At 53.3% G+C, this 19,714-nt stretch overlaps 2 protein-coding genes across 6 annotated transcripts in view; one reads left to right on the top strand and one right to left on the bottom strand.

The window, feature by feature from the left end:
* Positions 1-10,010, bottom strand: part of COL5A3 (collagen type V alpha 3 chain) — a 38,402-nt gene extending 28,392 nt beyond the window's left edge. The window contains exons 1-11 of one of the 5 annotated variants that reach the window (XM_057709133.1): positions 9,812-10,010; positions 5,709-5,867; positions 5,430-5,619; positions 5,197-5,353; positions 4,382-4,486; positions 3,916-4,068; positions 2,119-2,250; positions 1,872-2,015; positions 554-610; positions 441-482; positions 59-121 (exon numbers count right to left, since the gene is read on the bottom strand). In XM_057709133.1, coding sequence (XP_057565116.1) covers positions 59-121; positions 441-482; positions 554-610; positions 1,872-2,015; positions 2,119-2,250; positions 3,916-4,068; positions 4,382-4,486; positions 5,197-5,353; positions 5,430-5,619; positions 5,709-5,867; positions 9,812-9,899 — 1,290 coding nt within the window. In that variant the 5' untranslated portion in view covers positions 9,900-10,010. Of the gene's footprint in view, positions 1-58; positions 122-440; positions 483-553; positions 611-1,871; positions 2,016-2,118; positions 2,251-3,915; positions 4,069-4,381; positions 4,487-5,196; positions 5,354-5,429; positions 5,620-5,708; positions 5,871-6,257; positions 6,317-9,811 lie in introns of those variants that run through there. The other 4 variants (XM_057709132.1, XM_057709134.1, XM_057709135.1 and 1 more) reach the window with 4 other exon arrangements.
* A 1,847-nt stretch (positions 10,011-11,857) lies between these two features.
* On the top strand, positions 11,858-17,793 carry RDH8 (retinol dehydrogenase 8). The gene is made up of 6 exons (XM_057710212.1): positions 11,858-11,993; positions 14,384-14,545; positions 15,200-15,379; positions 16,492-16,585; positions 16,797-16,980; positions 17,090-17,793. Exons 1-6 carry the CDS (start codon positions 11,891-11,893, stop codon positions 17,303-17,305), a joined length of 939 nt encoding a protein of 312 aa, XP_057566195.1. The 5' UTR covers positions 11,858-11,890; the 3' UTR covers positions 17,306-17,793.
* The last annotated feature ends 1,921 nt before the right edge of the window (positions 17,794-19,714 follow it).

Below are 19,714 nucleotides of genomic sequence, written 5' to 3'. Positions count from 1 at the left end.
CAGCTCCACAGCTTGAAATCTCACTCCCCCAGGTTACACCCCAGAGGGAGTCTCTTACCGGTAGACCAGGGTCCCCAGGGAATCCTGGGGGGCCAGGAGGGCCTGAGGGGCCAACCACCCCCTGTTGGGGACAGAGGAACAGAGGTCATGACAAGTGCAGAGTTTGAGCCAGGCTGACTTCTGACCCACCACTGACCCTGACCCCGTGCTGACCTTCCTACTCCATCACCAAGCCACTCCTGGCCCCTCAATACTATACTGACCCATCTAAACCCCCAACTTTACATCTCAACCCCTACTTTATTCATCTTTTGAGCCTCAAATATCCGACAGTCTTCAAATGATCTGGCAATATTATACCCCAACTCCCCATCCCAGGAAATCAAACACCCCCAATTAGAAGTAAAAGACAAGAAGAGGGAAATGCAGCCATGACTCACTTGGGGTCCTGTGGCTCCTGGAGGTCCCTCGAACTGCTGTCCCTGGGGAAGAAATGAGTGTGATCCCCATTCTATCACAGACGCCGCCACTTCCTCCAGTCCACATCCCTCACCTGTTCAATCACGGCCGGTTCTCCTTTTTCTCCCTTTTCTCCCTTTTCCCCAGTGCCCTAAGGCAAGAGGTAGAAAGAACAGAGGTGTGAGCCCTGGAACTCAGACATAGAACTCTCAGCTAACTGACCTCACACTCATCTCTCTCTCACACACACACACACACACACACACACGCGCGCACACACACACTGTCACAGGCACGCATGCGTGCACAAGGTCCATCCTCTGAGTTGCCTCTGCTGTCCTTTCTTCAACCAACATGTTTTGAGCAGCTCAGCCTCCAGTTTCAAGCTGGCCATGCTGCAGCAAGGTGAAGAGCGTAAAGTCTGGGGCATACTGTGGGGTCCTATTCCTGGAGCTGCATCTCACTAGCTAAGTGACACTGACCAGCTTATTCAACTCCTATGGCCTCACCTGCAAAATTCATGGGTGAACACCAACTGTATATATCTTACAGGAAGGTGAAGAAGTTAAAACAATACCTAACACAACACAGGCACTCAGGGTAAGTGGATTCTAATTATTCACCTTCTCCCCTGCCCAACACCAAGGCTAGAGCCTGGGCCACCTTCTCTGTCTGTGTTATTTTCCTGAGCAACCCCATCCAATCCCTTCACCAAAGACAGCATCTCTCTGCTGATGAGTTCCAAGTCTTTATCTCCAGTCTAGACCATCTTCCTTGAACTCCAAAATTTTCTAACCAATCGCTCACATTGACAACCGAACGAGGGGTTGCCAAATTAGCACATCCAAAAATGAGGTCCTTGACATTTTCCACCTGCTCCTCCTTCAGGCTTCCCCATCCTACTCAACAGTGCCACCGTGCATCTACCTGGTCATCTTTGCATCTTTGCATGTTGCATCTCCAGCAGCAACAGCAAAATAGGGTATGGCCTCAATGTGTCCAACTTTTCTCTATCCCCACCACCACCACCCTCATCCAGGCCACCACTGTGTTGTGCATAGACTACTGGTTTCCCAGCTGCCCCTCTGGCTCCCCCTACAGTCCTAATGCTGTTCAGCAGCCAGAGGGAGTTTTCAAAGCTCCCAAGTTGGCTCGTGTTCCATCATCTCAAGTGGCTTCTCAACATGCTTACACTAAAAGCCAAATGAATCACCCTACCCACAGAGCCATTCATTAGCACAATGCCTGTCACATTAGCATAGTATCTGTAGATAAATATTTGTCAACTGCACTGGGGTGGTGGGAAGGCATTCTAGGCAAGATAAAAAGAAAGCAAAAAAAGAGAATGTGGCCTTGTGTGGCTTCAGGCAGGAGTCCCTCCCCCTGCACCTAACCCAGTCATCCGGACTCACAGGAAAGATCTGGAACTCAGTCCTCCATGACTGTTCTGCTGCCCGGAACTGGGGGCCTGTAGTGGGGCCATCTTCTTCATCTTCTTTGCCTAACTCAGTCTCCGGGGTCCCCAGTTCAGTCCCACTGTGAGAGTCCAGGTTCTCCTGAGGACATTGGGAAGACCAAAGTTTGCCCCTGACCTCCTCATTGTCTGCCACCACCACTGCCCCAGGACCCTCCCTTCCAGCCTCGCCCACTTCCCACAACCTCGAGGATGGTGGCGTTGCTGCCAATGGCCACAGTTGTGGTGATGACCAAAGGTGTGGGAGCTGGAAGCAGAGTTGGAGTTGGAAGCAGAGTTGGAGCTGGTATCTCTGTCTTGGGGATGTCAGTGGAGATCTGGAGAAAGAACAGAAAGAGTACCAGGCCTGGGGTCACCACGATCAAGACAAAAGGAGGAGACAGAACCTGTTTCCCAGAGCACCCAGCCTAGGGAGGGGGACAGAGGAGGATTCCCGAAAAACATCAGAAGGGTATGAGGCAGGGGGCTGGCCAGGGGCGGCGAAGGTGTGCGGGCTGGATGAGGACAGCCAGCAGAGGGAGCCCTCGTGTGTGTGAACAAGGGGCAGAGCTGGCCAGGTCTGGGAGGCCTGGAAGGCACAGCAGGACTGACTCCAAAGCCCAGTGGTCAGGGTCAATGTCCAGCACTCAGGGCCAGACTCCTCGAAGCCTATCCCATATGTCTGCTCCCGAGGCAGAGCTCAGTGGTCAGCCAGCCCGGCTGCAGTCAGAGAGGGAGTGGGATCCCCTCCTGGCCTGGACAGCTGCAGAAGAACTGGGTCAAGGGCGCAAAGCAGGTGGTGGGGGCCCAGGTGAAGGCTAACGAAGGGGCTGAGAAAGGGTAGGCTACTCCTGGTGTCTCTGTTCTAGGCTGAAGTGAGAACCCTCTCAGCCCACTGATGGTGAGAGCAGATGTAGTGCAACCAGTGACCCTCCAACCAAGGACCCCAACCAATGGCCCACACCAGAGACAGCTTCCCAGTGACCCCCAACTAATGGCCCCAACTATTCCTACGGCCAGTGACCCATCAGTGCCCCCCACTTAATGATCCCATCAACGACTCCAACCAGATACTCTCCCATCCAGTGACCTCCCCAATGAACGACCTCCCCACGAGTACTAACTCGTGGCTCCCAACTAATAAGCCCTACAAGTGACCCATAACCAATTATTCCACCTAACCGGTGATCCTCCAGCAATGAATATCCATGAGTGAACTCCACTCGTGCCCCCCAACAAATGACCCCCAAACAGTAATGCCACTAACCAATGACCCATCGATGACTTCCCAACTAGTTACGCATGAGGGACCCCCAGACTAATTATCTCATCCATGATTCCCTGCAAGGTACTCCCCCACCTAGTGACTCCAATTGGTGACTCCACTAGCGTCTTCTAACTAGTAGTCGCCCACTGGTGACTTCCCCAACTAGGATCCTCAGCAATGATCCCCCCCCACCATTAACCCTAAACTAGTGACACCAATAATACCAACAATGGCCTCCATCAATGACTTTCCAACAGTCACCCCCTGAAACATCGACCTCAGTCAATATCTCTCTACAATGACCCCCCCCAACCAGCAATCTTTATCAGGGAGGCCAAATAGTGTCCTCCCAGTTAGTGACCCCAATGAATAAACCTCACCAATGACGCCAACAAGTCAACCCCAAACAAGGACACACTAACAAACCCATCATTCACGCCAGCGAGTGGCTCCCCTTAAACAGTAGCCCTCATCAAGAACCCTCTAATAGGAAGGTATTCATCAGGGTGTGCCCCCTCCCTCCAGCCCCTCCAGAACTGGAGGTTGGGAGGGAGATATGAGAGCTCCTAAGACAGGACCAGCCTCCCAACAGTGATGGGTCAGCTGAGAGAAGTCAAAGGTCAGGGATTGGAGACAAGAGGCAGAGACCCTGGATGAGGCATAAGAGATCACTGCGGATCAGAGGTCAGAAACAGGACGGTCAAAGAGCAGAAGGGAGAAATCACAGACACCTTACCTGGTTCTCCAGGGAGCCAGGAGATGGACTCGGGGCCAAAGTTTCCTTGTTCTTCTTCTTCCTGCCCTTCCCCTTACGACCTCGCCCTTTTTTCTTCCCCTTTCCCTTCCCCTTCCGTCGAGGAGGAGGGGTTTCTGGCTCCCCCTGAGGAATCTGGGAAGAGAACTCCAATCAGGTCCAGAGTCCCTGAGTGGAGACCCCATCATTCAGATCACCTGGGGTCATGCTGGTACATGGTCCATTGGTCCTACGTTTTAAAGCCAAGGTTCACTCAGCCCTGGGACCTGAGGTCAAGGTCAATCATACGATCAGTCATGTGACCTGAGGTCAAAGTCATTCATGCCTAGGAACAGTTTGAGGGCAGGGGTCACTCAGCCCCATGGATAGGACTCAGAATTTACTCATTCCTGAGACCTGCAGCCAGGGATGACTCAGCCAGTGACCTCAGGACAAGCCCCTTACTCACCCCTGTGGCTGTAGGATTCAGGTTGTCACAGCCAGGAAGGTACTGCTCACAGGCTCGGAAGGCAGCCTGAGGATCTGGGCTTATCAGCAGCTCTTGAATATCTCCCTGGGGAGAGAATACGGGTCGGGGAAGGGGTCCATAGGCTGACTCCGACTCCAATTCCAAGCATCAAGGTCTGGTGTTTTTCCACCCAAAGCACCCTAAGTATAAGGAGGGCGCTTTGGGTGGAAAGCACCCACCACAGCCCCAGAAATCCCTCTGCCCCAAAAGCTGAGAGTAGGAAGATTCTATCAGGGTGATGCCAAACCACAACCACAAGCCACATCCCACAACCTCTGTCCCATCAGAGGCACATTTGTTCGTTTGCTCTCAGGCACATGGTGACACCTGCTGTGTGCCAAGTGCCCTTCAGGGTACTGGGGATAAGAAGTGAAGCAAGATGATGAGGTCCCTGGACCGTCACGACACACATAACAATCACCACATTGAAAACACATCTGTCACAGAGCCACATAACTCCATGCCTTGCTGGCATCACACACCATCACAACCACCAGCACCATCACACATCACAACTTTATCCTCCCACCATAAGACAAGTATGCACCATCACAAATGATCGATTCGTGGCTTTACAATCCCACAGTCACACACCACAAAGATGCACCGTGATGCATGCTGCTCCCTTCGCTCAGCTTCCAGGCGCTAAGCTGAAGCTGGATAGTTCCCTTCTCCAATCTCTTCTCCAGATTCAAGCTGTGGACAAATCTCCCTCCTGCCCTGTGCCTCAGTTTCTCCCATCACGGAAGTGCTACCTCAAAAGTCTCCTCCCCAAGGTCCTGGGTCCCCAGCACAGTGAGTCCAGCTGTGCTGATGAATCGAGGTCCCTGGCTCAACACAGGGGGCTGAGGTTCACAGTCAGCCACCAGGGTCACCATCCCACCGTCCACACTGACTGCCACACGGTGCCACCTGCAAGGGGACAGTCTCAGTCGGAAGGTGCTTCTCATCTCACCTCTCCCGGGACCCCCACCCTCCCCGTATTCACCTGCCATCCGTGAGATTGATCTGCTGGGGGAGCGGGCTGAAGGAGTCACCTAAGAGGTCCAGAGCTGGCCCTAATGCCAGGCCCAGCTGCCGGACACCGCCCTCATTGTAGATGGATAGAAGGACAGACTGGTTGGCTGGCTGGCCCCGAAGAGTGATCAGCATGGAGAAGTTCTCAGGAAAGTGCCCATCTGGGAGGGCAGAGGGAAAGGGGCAGCTCAGATGGCCTGACTGTGACCTACGCTCCCAGGATGAACCACAGTCTCTTGCCCTGACTCACCTTGAAAGAGCTCCAACGTGGGGACACCAAGAGTGCTGGCCTTGCCCACCCTGAATGCCCGGTCGCCCTCTGGGACCCTCTGGGGGCAAAGGCCGGGACCCTCGGGGATCCCAGCCTGGCTTCCCCGCACGCCCAGAGCCTTCAGCACATCCACGGGATCTGCTAAAGAAAGAAGCCAGGGTGTGGGGCGGTTAGAACAAGCCCAGGACTCTGTATGAGTGGCTCAGGTTTGGGGGACTCAGCCTCCACCCCCAAATTATATTTGTGGGTCAGGGGGAAGGAGCAGGCCTGGGACCCATACCCCCCCGCCATTACTCCACAGCTGTTCCGGCCTCATCAGCCAGTTGACTCCTGTTTTTTTCCTCTTGGTTTTTGGTGACCTAGTTCTGGGATGAATCAAAGCTTCCTGGCCTGAGCCCCAGAGCCAGACTGTCCCCCTCTCCATACTCCCCCGCACCAGCTCCCTGGGGCTGCTTCCCAGGCCTGAAGCCCCCTTGCCAGGGGAAACCCGCTTAGAGAGGAGGGGCTCCTTGTGCGTGTTCTTCTCACCTCTTCTCTGGGCTCTCCTCCCTCTGACCTCCTCCTCCCTCTGACCACCATCATGCATGACCTCCTCCCTTTGACCACCTCCTCTCCTGACTGCTTCTTCTGATCTCCTCTCTCTGACCATCATCACCCATGACCTCCTTCCTCTGACCACCACCTCCCCTGACTGCTTCCTTCTGACCTCCTCCTTGGCCTCCATCACTCGTGACTTCCTCCCTTTGACCACTGCTTCTTTGGATTTCCTCCCTTGGACCATTCTTTCTCTGATCCCCACTGATTTCTGCAGGCCACCGCCTCTGACCTTCCTCTGCCTGACCCTGACCACCTCCCTCTGACTACCACCTAACCTCTTCTCTCTGCCTATCCTAGTCTCTTCCATCTGACCTGTGGACCTCCTTATTTCATCACCCTCTCTGACCTTCTCCTCTGATCACTTCTCTCTGATAACCTCCTGACTTCCTCCCTCTGACCCTCTCCCTCTCATCTCAGCAAAGGAAGGGACTGGTCCAATCAGATCCTAAACCAGGCCGTCCTACCAGCCCCACCCGGTGCAGCCTGGCCAGTGCTAAGTGGAACCACATGGCTTGGGCAAGGGTGGGCGGGGTCTTCCCCTGAGCCCAAAGCCCCTGCCTGCTCTCCCCTCCCCTCAGCAGACTGTCCCACTGACCCCCTGACACAGCCTCTTGGCAGGAGATGGATTCTGCCGAATCTGCCATGACCTCACCCTGGGGGTGGCTCTGCTGACCTCACCATTGGAAGCCAGGGTGGGGGGGCCAGACTTGGGGGATATAGAGGCTTGGATGAGGGACCCCCATCCCAGCTCCTACTGGGTCAGACCCCTCATTCTTCAGACTCTACAGAGCCCTGTTCCAACCTCAGCTCTCTCTTGCCCCCAGCCTCCTTCTGCTCTTTCTTTCTTCTCTTCCCCTCCCTGCCTCCTCTCTGTCCCACTTTCTGTGTCCAACTCTGAATCAGTCTCTCTCCCTCTCTTTCTTACTTCCTAGCTCTCTCTCACTCTCTAGCTTTCTCTATCTCTGCCTCTTGGTACTTCTCTGGTTCTCACATCTATTTCTCTCTGCATGCCTCTATCTCTGTGCCTCTCTCTTTATATCTCTGTGTGTGATACTCTCCCCATCTCTCTCTCTCTCTCTCTCTCTCTCTCTCTCTCTCTCTCTCTCTCTTTCCCTCCGCACCCACTCCCTTAACCCTGCTGCTTCCACCATCCCCAGCTCTAATTGCCTGTTCTGTGGCTGAGCTGTCATTAAGAAGTATTTGGGTTACAGCCCCCTGGGGCTAAGATCTGGGCTCCCAGGCTCTGCTGACCACAAGGGTCACTCCCCTGTGGAATGATCATCCCAGCTGTCCCCTCTCCAGGCGGGAGCTCAGGGGAGGGCTGGGATCCATGATTCCACCCAGTGTAGTTCTCCCAGGCTCTCCTTTCACCCAGACTCCAGTCTCTACGCAGTGGGAAGGGGTCTCCCTTCTATCAACTGTTCATTCACATTTTAAAAGTCTTTCCCAGCATCTAACCCAAATGTCTCCTGCTTCAATCTGTGTTCCTTCTGTAATGACCTTTCAGAAACTAACTGCCCTTTCTTCTCATGGCTGGCTTTGTGACAAGGAGACACACAAGAGGCATTGAGTCCTGCCTGCAGGGCCAGGGGGTGGGGGTCTGTCAAGTAACCAGCTCGCCCTTCCCCCACAGACTCTCCCCTGTGCTGATCAGGACCCCAGGGAGATGCTGGGTGGGGTGTAGGATGTGGAAGGAGGCAGGCAGGGACCAGGCTGGGATATGGTTGGGACCCCCTCAGATATGTAGGAGAACTTAGGTGTGAGTGTCTGTGCAAATGTATATATGTGCTATTGTGTATGTGTGTGAGACCGTGCAAGCATGTGTGTGACTGTATGTGGACCGGGAACTAGCTGAGTATGTGCTTTGTGGTGTGTCGATGTCTGTGAGCATTTGGCCTGTGATGGAGAGGTTTGGTCTCTGACTTGCCCTCGTGTCCTGGAAGTGAGCTCGAGGTCCTGCAGGTGATGCAGGGTTGTCTATGATTGTAATAGCTCAGACTTGAGACGGAGGAGTGTGGTTATATGAGAGCGCATGGCCAAGTCAGCGAGTGGGTGACTTGTTGAGAATGTCGACTGTGTTGTGTGGATGCCAGTGGAAGCATGTGTGAGAGTTTCAAAGCGTAGGCAGGTGGCAAAAGCTGTGACCATGTGGCGGGTGGCTGATGGGGTTGCCTGGGTGTGGGCACCAGGTGCTTAACCTTGGTGTCCCAGGGGCCTTACATTCTGAGTGCCTGCCTGAGAGCGCACGACTGTGTGGATGTGTGAGCGTGGGAATGGGGCATAGGCCAATTTGGGATTATCCACGTGAGCAAGCACCTCTCTGGACTGCAGAGAAAATGAGAAAGTGGGAAAATGGGGGGGGGGGGTGTTGGGGGGTCTGAGTTCACCTTAGGGAGGGATTACCGGGAGGGCCTGACCTGGCGTGTCTCAGGTTAGGGAAGCCCCCTCAATCACCACTTGAGGGGCCACGACCTTCCAGAACCCTGGGGCGCCCCCGACCTAGAACCCTGCGGGGCGGGGCGCGGCGTCCTGCCAGAATAGCGCAGCTGGGCGTGCGTCAGCGCTGACTCACCCGTCCGGCGGCCCCCGGGACCCCTGGGGGGCCCCTGAGAAATTCCTCAGGAAAAACACCCAAGGATCGCTCAGCTTGGGGGAGCAACTTCCACTCCCCCCGCCACCCCGCCCGTGCTCCGCCCCGCCCCGCCCTGCGCCCCGCCCCGCCTCGCCCCTCACCAAGGCCCTCCCGAGGCCCTGTCCATGGTGCTGATCTCGGCTCAGGGGAGCGCGGGGTGGGGGGAGGGGGGCAGGGATGGTGGGGGGCGGAGGGAGGGCGCGCGCTAATTAGGGGCAGAGGAGGAAGAGGGAGAATAAGGTGAAGCCAACTGGGGAGACGCAAAGGGAGCTCTGAATCCCAGGTCAGCCGTCTCCCCTACTAGTCCCCACTCACCACCCCCTTGAGAATCATCCTCCTGGGGAATTATTTACCACAACCCCAAACCACAATTACAGTCCTCATAGGGTCATCCAGAGACACACAATCACATGCCTAGCACGCACACTGTTATTCTCAAAATCAGTCCCACACGCAAACACACACTTGCATACCCACAACTCAACCACATATTCACCCAGGGACCATCCCATCACCTATACCCATACAATCATTGTCAATTCCCACACCCAGCAAACACACAATTTCACTCCAAATGGCCTCACGTACATTGCTGCATACACACAGATACCTATAAATTGCATTCATTCCCACGCACCCACCAGGAAACAGGGTCACACGTTTCCCTGCCTCCTTCCCAGCCGCCACACCCACAAACTGCCCAGAGTCAGACACTCGCGCCCCAACACCACGCAGTAGCCATGCGCAATGTGCATGGCCCCCATGCACGCCCGCCAGCCCCAACTCCACGCCGTCTTTGGGGACGTCTTTGGGATCCTGCAGTCCGGGTCCTATTTCCTCCCTCCCGGCTCACCGGCCTGCGTCCGGGGCAGAAACTGCAGCGAGACCAGGAGCAGGCAGAGGCCGGCCCGCGGCTGGCCCAGGCCCCGGCGACTCCCCATCCCCGCGGGGCCCACACTAAGGCGGGGGACCAGCCGGGGCGGCTGCGGGGCGCGGAGACTCCACGGGCTCTGTGCACTCTCGCGGCGGCCGGCTCCACTCGGGATCCGCAGGAGACTGCCCGAGACCCCGCCCTGGCCTCGCCCTGCGCTCCAGCGCCCGGCCAGGCGGAGCTCGCGGGAGAGGGGGGGTAGCTGACAGCTGGTGGGGGGAATTGGGAAAGTTTCTGCTGAGCGCTGATTGGCTGGCTAGGGGTGGAGCCCTGGGCCGGGAGCTGAGCCCTTCTTGCCCCACCCCACAGTGGCGGAGGAGGGTCACTCCCACCTACCCTTAGAATCCGGGGTCCCAGACTTACCCCAAACCCTTTTCTCCTAACAGGCCCTGTCAAAGGAGATCTTAGTCCCATTCAAATTTTCAACCTCCATCCAGGAGCTGGAATTAGGGGGTACAGCTTTATACCAGATCATTTCTGTCTCAGCCAGGCCCCCAAATGGGGTCCCAGCCTGGTGCCAAATTCTCACCCACCTGCCTGGCCCCACAATAAGCGGTACCAACCTCACCCCATACCTTCCCTGCAGGTCCCTAAATAAGGGATCCTCATCTCACTTCGAACTTCACCCCAGATTCCAAAATTGGGTTCTTAGCCCCATCCCCAAACCCTCACCACAGATTCCAAAATACAGTTCTCACAGTTCTCTCTTTTCCCCCAAACCCTCGATCTTCAAATAAAGGTCCCCACCTCCATCCCTAGCCCTCTTCTCCCTGACTCAGGCCCCAGAGGGATGCCCCAGCCTCAATCCCAAATTCCCACACATAGCCCTATTAAATCAGGGAGTCTGGCCCTACCGTAAATCAGGGCACTGCCACAGGGAGAGGTGGACCCCTGCCATTCTTAGGGTGAGGCAGAGCCCCCATCCCCCACCCCACTGGGACCCCCCCTCCCCCGCCCCGCCAATGTGAAGAGGCTCCAGATGGTCAGGTCAGGTGGGGCTGTCTGTACAATTGAACAAGCACAGACATGCAAGATCTGAGGGAGCTTCCGTAGGGAGGAACCCAAGGGCGTATCCTTGGCCCTGAACCGCCCCCCCATGGGCAAGCAGGAGAAGCCGGCAGTGCCTCCCTCCCAGCCTCTGGCTCCTCAGACAAAGAAACTCTGTGTCCCAGGGGAGGAGGCTGCAGGGGCCCCATCTGGCCTGAGGGGGAGATGGGGGCCTTGGGTTGGGGGAGGAGAGGGAATATCCCTAAGCGGCTCCTCCTCCTTCTCCAGGGATATCAGAGGCTAAGACTTCTCAAACTAAAGACTCATAAAGTTCCTGCCCTGCCCTGTTTTGTTGGGAAGTTCTTCCTATAGTCTAACCCCACCTTCTGACATTTCTGCCCATTCTCTCTTTGAAAGGACACTTCTGGGACCATGCTCTCTGTCGCCTCTCTGCAATCAGAGATTTTTTTGCCCAGAATAGAGACAGCAAGAGAACACCCCCACCTATTCCCCCACACTCCCTGAAACTGCCCCCAGTCCTGAATAATTTATCATCCTAACAAAAGCCCCCAGTTATTAGTGTAGCAGAGGAAATTTTTTTAATATTTATTTATTTAGGCTGTGCTGGGTCTCAGTTACGGCATGTGGGATCCTAGTTGTGGCATGAAGACTTCTTAGTTGTGGCATGCAAACTCTTAGTTGCGGCATGCATGCGGGACCTAGTTCCTCCACCAAGGATGGAACCTGGGACCCCTGCATCAGGAGCATGGAGTCTCACCTACTGGGCCACCAGGGAAGTCCCTAGGAGAGGAAATTTTTGACAGATAAAAGGAAGGAACTGTATTGAGGTTAAGGGATTCCCCCAGCTGCCTGCCCAAAGTCAGTTCATAATTGGGGGCTCCCAGGGCTCCTTCACCCTGCAGGGGATCAGATGGAGGGTGCAGATGAGCGGATGATGGGTGGCGGAAGTCAGGTGCTGGCCAGCAGAGGTCACGCGTCCAGGGAGGAATCAACATGGCCGACGCACCCCGGACTGTCCTGATCTCGGGATGCTCCTCGGGAATTGGCCTGGAGCTTGCAGTGCAGCTGGCTCATGACCCCAGGCGGCGCTACCAGGGTAAGGGGCCCAGGGCAGGGCCAGGAAGGACAGGGGTGGGCATGGCTTCCCAGGACCCTCAGCTCTCCCAGCACTATTTCCACTAGCCCATGCCCTTCAGCTGCATTTGTGGGCTTGGAGAGGACCCAGGACACACGGAGGCCCCCTTCCCACCTCTGCCTGTCGATCATCCCCTCATCCAAAGAATATTTTTAATGTGCCTACTGGGTTCCAGGTGCTGGAAACATAGCTGCGAACAAAATAGACAAAAATCTCTGCTCTGTTTTGGGTAGTGGTGTAGTTGGGGAAGGGGAGGGAGGACAAACAACAAATAGATTTTTTAATTGTATTATGTGGCTAGTGCTAATAAGTGGTTAGAAGCAAATAAAGCAAGTAGGGCAGGTGTGGGTGATATTTTTAGAAGGGCTGTCTGGGGAGGGTTTCTCTGAGGTTTCACTTAGGCATTCCCTAAGACTCCTCTCCCCCACCCCTCCCCAGATTACTGCTCCATGATAAGCCTCTTAAGTGACCCTGACCTTGAGGGTTTAAGGGGGGCCTCTAGGTCCAGGGACTTGGCCTCCTGCAACTCTGGAATCAATGGCGCCAATCCTCACCCCACCCATGGGAAACTCTGACCCAGAAAGCGCTGGAGTGGAAGTGGGCAAAGGGCCGTTACTTAAAAGGAGGATGCAGGGTTGAGGGCATTGCCCCAGTTGGCAGAGCTGCTTCTCCCAGCCCTCTGCCCTCTGTCTCAGAGACATGCACAGCTTTGGCCATGACAGTCTGAGTGCCGATGTGCGGGGAGGTAATTGTGCAGTGTGTGTCCCCGTGGGTTGGCAGATGAGTGTGTAACACTGCTGAAGGATGATGTCTATTGACTGCTTACAATGTGCCAGGCTTCCATCTAAGTGTTTTGCATCTAGTAAGTCATTTAATCCCCATATCACCCGTATAAGGTGGCCACTATCATTTGCCCCATCTTAGAAATGAAGAAACTGAGGCACCAACGGCCAAAGGTCCTTGTCCAAGCTGGAACTTGGCAGAGTCTGGATTTGAACCCAGGCAGCCCAGCCCTTGGGCCCATGCTAGTCATTGTATGTAGATGCAAGTGGTCCCATTCACGTGTGCCGCACTTGTGAATCACACGGGCTTGCAGACAACATGCAAATGTGTGTGTGATTGTGGGTGCAGGCATGCGGGGGGGGGGGTGCAAGCATGTGTACAGGTGCATGAGCTCAGCACGCTGACAAATCCAAGTTCAAATCTCAGTTCTCACACTTACTAGGGGTGGAGCAGGAAATAAATTTTACTTGGTTGAGCCTCAGTGTGTTAATGGGGGTAATGACATTACATACATGTTCTGATTACTATTGTTAAAAACAAGTCACCCCAAAATGTATGGTGTAAAACAGCTACAATCACCTACCTCTCATGGTTTACAAACGTCATGAATTTGGAAGGGCTCAGCTGGACAGTTCAGGCTCAGGGTCATAGACTACAACTAGAACAGAGGAGACGGGAACATGTCAGGGCTGGGCAGGAATCTCTCTCTCTTCCAGTAATCTCAGGGCTCCTCCATGTGGTCTTTCCATCTAGGCTAGCTTGGACTTCCTCCCAGCATGGTGGCCTCAGGACAGCTGGGCTGCTGTAGGGTGGCTGAAGTCTTCAGAGTGAGCGTTCAACAAGCAAAGCAGAAACTGCAACATCTTTTCCATCTTAATCTTAGAAGCCACACACTGTTACCTTTACCTTAGTCTATCCATCCCCAGCTAGTCACAAGAGTCAAGGGGAGAGGAATCAGATTTCACGGCCTTATGGGTAAGCGGCTAGGTTCCAGAAGAGCATGTGTGATAAAAGATGCTGTGTCCATCTTTGAAAAATAAATCAATGAGCTAGTCGTAGGATTCTTGTGAGGATTAGAGTTAGTGCTTATAAAAGTGTTTAGCATAGTATCTGGCATATAGAAGGTGTTCAATAAATTGGAACCTATATTGATGAAGTAAATTTGGCTATTCATACTTGCGTGTGCAAATATGCACATATGTTGACTTTAGATGTGCATGCATTTCTTTTCTCAAGCCAGTCTGTCCTATGTTTATTATATTGTCTTACCTACTGTTTCAAATTCCATAAAGGCCGGGACTTTATCTTATTTCATGCAATAGCCTCAGCACCTAGAATAGGGCATAGGGTGTAGTAGATGCTCAATAAATGTTTGCTAGATGAATGGATAGATGGATGGAGGTACATATAAATATCTATACACAAGTATGCATTTGTGGTTGTATGGTGTATAAAGCTGTGTGTCGCCATTCCTCTGTGACTACTCGTGCAATATTACAGGGACAGGTAAGTCTACACACAGGGTAAAGGAACCCAGTGCCTGTCCCAACTCTGCTTTCTGTTCCCAGTGGTGGCCACCATGAGGGACTTGGGAAAGAAGGGGACACTGGAGGCAGCTGCTGGCGAGGCTCTGGGTCAGACCCTCACCGTGGCCCAGCTGGATGTGTGCAGTGATGAGTCAGTAGCCCAGTGTCTCAGCTGCATCCAGGGAGGGGAAGTGGATGTGTTGGGTGAGTCTGAGCATCCCCTGGGGTCACTCGCCCCCTCCCTGGCCTAAGCACAGATCCTCATCACAGCAAGTTCCTCTCCAGTGTCTGGGCACCAGCCATCTTGTTTCACCAGTAAACTCTGACCCTGGACAGAAGGGGTAGACCAGTTGGCTAAGAGCCCAGGATACCATTCAGTTTATTAGAGACACAAGAACTAAACTGAGACCTGGGTACAGGGTGGATTTTATTGAATAGAAATTCTTACATAGGGAAAAAACCATATGTGGTTGGGCAAATTAATCTGGTGAGTCACTGGGGGAAAGGAGCATGATGAAGAAGCAACTCATGGTCCCTAAACGGTCTTCTGAGAAGCATGGATGTGGCTGTTTTGATTTGTTTAATTTGGATTCAGAGCTGAACTGCTGATGCATTAAAGGGGAGGCTGTTCCCAGCAACCCTCTTTCCCACCCAGGGCTCAGAATCCCCTATAACAAATGCTAAACTATATTTAAAGATGATCAGGGCTCCATATTTGTCTGCCCAAGATACTTTGGACCAGCCCTAGACTTGGAGTGAGAGAGGGGTGGGATGATTTAGGGAGTGTCCCTAGGGGAGTGACACTAGAAGGGTTGGGGGACTTCAAAGTAACTCTCACCCCTACCCCCCCCCCCTTAGTGAATAATGCTGGAGTAGGCCTGGTGGGGCCCTTGGAAGGGCTCAGCCTAGCTGCCATGCAGAACGTCTTTGATACCAACTTTTTCGGGGCTGTCCGTCTGGTCAAAGCTGTGCTTCCTGGCATGAAGAGGAGGCGACAGGGCCACATCGTGGTGATCAGCAGTGTCATGGGGCTGCAGGGTGAGCCCTGGGGATGCACCCCTTGGAATCCTCCCAGTGTCTGACCCTCCCCAGGCTGGAAGGATAGCAACTAGGTTTTAGCTCATATTCCCCAAATATGCCTGCATTGAGAAGGATTCTGGGGAATTCCTTGATGGTCCAGTGGCTAGGACTCCACACTCTCACTGCCGAGGGTGTGCGTTCCCAGTGGGGGGACTAAGATCCTGCCAGCCACAGGCCACAGGCAAAAAAGAAAGAAAAAGCTCTGGGATAGATTAACTATGTCTCCCATGGTACAGAAGTAGACAGAGGTGGTATAGATGCTGCCAAAGGCCACCCACATCCATTATCAATCCCACTTCTGGAAACCTCCAAAAATCTCTTCCAACCATCCCACAAAACTCAAAGGAACCATCAGCACTCCTCCTGAGGCTCCTTCTTGCCAAACACCTTCCACCAGGCCCCAGAGATGTCTAGATTTGCGACTCTGAGGTTCTGCAGGAAAAAGAGTGGAGATTGACTAGTGATGCCTGCTATGGGCCTACTGTGGAGGCCACCCACTTGCCATCCTTGCTCCCGGGTCCTTCCTCCTTGAACCTCTCTAGACTCCCTTCTCTCCTTGGAAATTTCCTCAGATCTATCCCCCTCCCCAGCAGTCACCTAAGGAATCCACCCTACTTGCTACCCTGCCATGGAAAAGCTGCATTGACTCAGCCCCATCCCTTTGACCCCTCTTCCAGCTGCATCTCCTGACCCTGGAGGGGAGGGGGACATATTCACTGCTCAACAGGGACTGATAAAGACTCTGGTGAAGGGCACTTGCCCTTGGGGACCCTGGGCATCCCATGCCCAAGTGGCCCAAGGGTTTAGAAGGTGGAGGGAAATAGGAGAGTTTAGTGGGCTGAGGGTGGATGGACCACTGTCAGGAAGAGGTGGGACCTGGCACCCCAAGACAACCTCATCCTGACCCCCTATGCTCCCACCACACAATATCATACACCCGTCACATTGGCCCCAGATATACTCTGATCCCTAAATCCTCTTTGCTCTGACTCCCAAGACCCCATCCCTCTGGACCCACGAAGCCCATCACCCAGACCCTCAAAGGGCCTGCCTTCCTGCAATCCTCTCAGGTGTCGTGTTCAACGAAGTCTATGCAGCCTCCAAGTTCGCCATGGAGGGATTCTTCGAGAGTCTGGCGGTGCAGCTGCTGCAGTTCAACATCTTGTGAGGCGGGCACTTGGACAGTGACGGGGGAATGGAGGCAGTGATGGGACAGACAAGGAAAGGGGAGAAGCGGAGGAGATGGGGGACAAGAAGGCGTGAAATAATGACGGGAGAAGCGGGGGAGTGAGGAGGAAAGAGGGACAGTGCCGGACAAAATGGGGCAGCGAGTGTGTTGGAGCACAAGACCCTCTCCCCCTACCCCTGTTCGCAGCATCTCCCTGGTGGAACCGGGCCCGGTGGCCACTGAATTTGAAGGGAAGCTCCTGGAACAGGTTTCCACAGCCGAGTTCCCAGGCACTGACCCTGAAACCCTGAGCTACTTTCGGGATTTGTACCTCCCGGCCTCCAGGGAGCTCTTTCGCTCTGTGGGACAAAGCCCACAGGATGTGGCCAAGGTAAGTGGGGGGCCCAGAGCCTCAAGACATGGCTCAGGGATGTGAGCAGGCCCCTGCCTACAGAATCCCCCTCTCCTCGGATCCCAGAGCTCAGGGCTCCACCCCACAGGTCATTGTTAAACTCATCAGCTCGGCCAGACCACCCTTGCGCAGACAGACCAACACCCGCTACACTCCGCTGACCGCCCTCAGAGCCATGGACCCCTCAGGCAGCCTGTATGTGAAAACCTCCCATTGCCTGCTCTTCCGCTGGCCACGCCTCCTCAACCTTGGCCTTCGATGTCTGGCCTGCAGCTGCTTCCGCACCCCAGTGTGGCCCCGGTGAGCAGAGCCTCACCCAACCCTCCTCACCCCTCAACAGCCAAGCCTCTTCAGTTCACACCCATCTCAGACCATACAGACCCTTCACTCATTCATCCATTCATTCAGCAAACTCTGCCTGACCCACTCTGTGCTTGGGCATCGCTGGGAGCCCAGAGAGCCCTCAGCCTCCAGGCACAGACCCCTCCGTGGTCAGAGCTGGGGCAGAGAGAGGGGACCCTGGGACTCTGGGACCCTGGCCTGAGAAGCCTAGATCAGAGAGCTGAAGTTGTGTCTGGGAAGGCAAGGGAGGCTTCCTGGAGGAGGGGGCATTGTCGCTGGACCCTGAAGGATGAAACAGACTGCCTCAGTTAACCTCTGGACTTGATTATCTTTGGTTTGGGGATTCAGGAATGATCCAAACATCCCCACCCCTCCTCTCTGCCTACACACACACCCAAAGCTGGTTTGACTAAGGGATCTCCAGACTTTTCTGGTCACATACTCCATCAGTAAACTATGTTTGTGCACACACCAGCAATGTATGTATATTTTTTCACAAAATATATATTTGTAACCACTAGCAATCACTGTATTTAATAAAGCTCAATTTCTTATGTCTAAATAAAAAAATTAAAAAGCAATGGGGTCTCTCTCATACCTATTAGCACGGCTACATCAAAAAAAAAATACCCAGAAAATAACAAGCATTCTCAAGAATGTAGAGAAATTTGAACCCTGTGCACTGTTGGTGAGATCGTAAAATAGTGCAGCCACTATGGAAAACAGTATGGTCGTTCCTCAAACAATGACATGGAATTATCTTACGACTCAGCAATTCCATTCCTGGGTATTACCCTAAGGAGTTGAAAACAGGATATATTTGTATACCCATGTTCCGAGCAGCACTGTCTACAATAGGCAAAATGTGGAAGCAACCCAAATGTCTATCAGCAGATGACTGGATAAACAGAACGTGATCCACCCATACAATGGAATATTTATTCAGCCTTAAAAAGGAAGGAAATTCTGACACCTGCTACAACATGGATGAACTTTGAGGACATTATGCTGAGTGAAAGAAGCCAGACACAAAAGGACAAATTACTATGTGATTCCACTCATATGAGGCCTGTAGAGGAGTCAAATTCACAGAGACAGAGTAGGATGTTGGGTGCCAGAGCCTGGGGGAGGGAGAAATGGGGAGTTACTGTTTAATGGGAACAGAATTTCAATTTTGCAAGATAAAGACTTCTTGGAGATAGATGGTGGTGACAGTCACACAACAATGCGAATGTACTCATCACTAATGAACTGTACATTTAAAGATGATGAAGGACTTCCTAGGTGGTGCAGTGGTTAAGAATCCGCCTGCCAATGCAGGGGACACGGGTTCGATCCCTGCTCCAGGAAGATCCCCACATGCCGCGGAGCAACTAAGCCACAACTATTGAGCCTGCACTTTAGAGCCCATGAGCCACAACTATTGAGCCCATGTGCTGCAACTACTGAAGCCCACGTGCCTAGAGCCCGTGCTCCACAACAAAAGAAGCCACGGCAATGAGGAGCCCGCGCACCACAAGGAAGAGTAGCCCCCGCTCGCCGCAACTAGAGAAAGCCCATGTGCAGCAACGAAGACCCAACACAGCCAATAAATAAATAAATAATAAAATTAAAATAAAAAACATAAAGATGATGAAGATGGTAAATTTTGTATTATGTATGTTTTAGCCCAATTTTTAAAAGTGTAAACCAATAGGGGTGCTGTCTGAATCCCTGAGACAGTGTCCCCAAGTTTCTTGGCCCTCCTCTCCAGAGTTCGGAAGCAAATAGACTCTGGGTGTAAATGCTGCTCTGCTTCTCCTTCAATGGGTTGCCCTGGGCAGGTGACTCGCTTGGTGTCATCTTCTATCAAGCAGGTCTAGCAATAACAGTGTTATCGGAAGTCCTCTGCACTGTTTCATTTCACTTGGGGTTTTTGTCGTGGTTTGTGTTCAAACTTTGGAATGCTAAGCTCTGGGCAAAGTTTTTTAATTAATGTTTGCTTGGCAGCCTTATGAGATGAAGCCACTCAGAACATCCCCAGCTGCCAGGGACAGAGGGGGAGGGGCAGGAATTGAGTCTGGGGCTGTCCAATTCAGTCTAGGCTGGTCTTTAGGGGTCTCTAGTGACCTTTCCTAGGAAAAGAGAAACTGAGTCCGGGACCCTTAGAAGAGGTCCCTTTGAGTCAGTGAAGAGATAGTGGGGGCTACTTAATATTTTTTCAAATCAGCTCCTCCCTTCCCCGCTCCCATACTGGACTTTTGAAACAATGTTGGAATACCTGCAAAAGAGTATGTGAAAGTAGATAGCAGTGATGGTTGTACAAGCTTATGAATCCACCAAAAAACACTGAATTATGCACTTAAACAGGGCAAATTTTATGGTATATGAA

The sequence above is a fragment of the Hippopotamus amphibius genome, chromosome 15 (assembly GCF_030028045.1).
Source record: "Hippopotamus amphibius kiboko isolate mHipAmp2 chromosome 15, mHipAmp2.hap2, whole genome shotgun sequence".
NCBI classification, from domain to species: Eukaryota; Metazoa; Chordata; class Mammalia; order Artiodactyla; family Hippopotamidae; genus Hippopotamus; species Hippopotamus amphibius.
The sequence above is the reverse complement of the archived record's forward strand: the minus strand, read 5'-3'. Positions and strand labels throughout refer to the sequence as shown.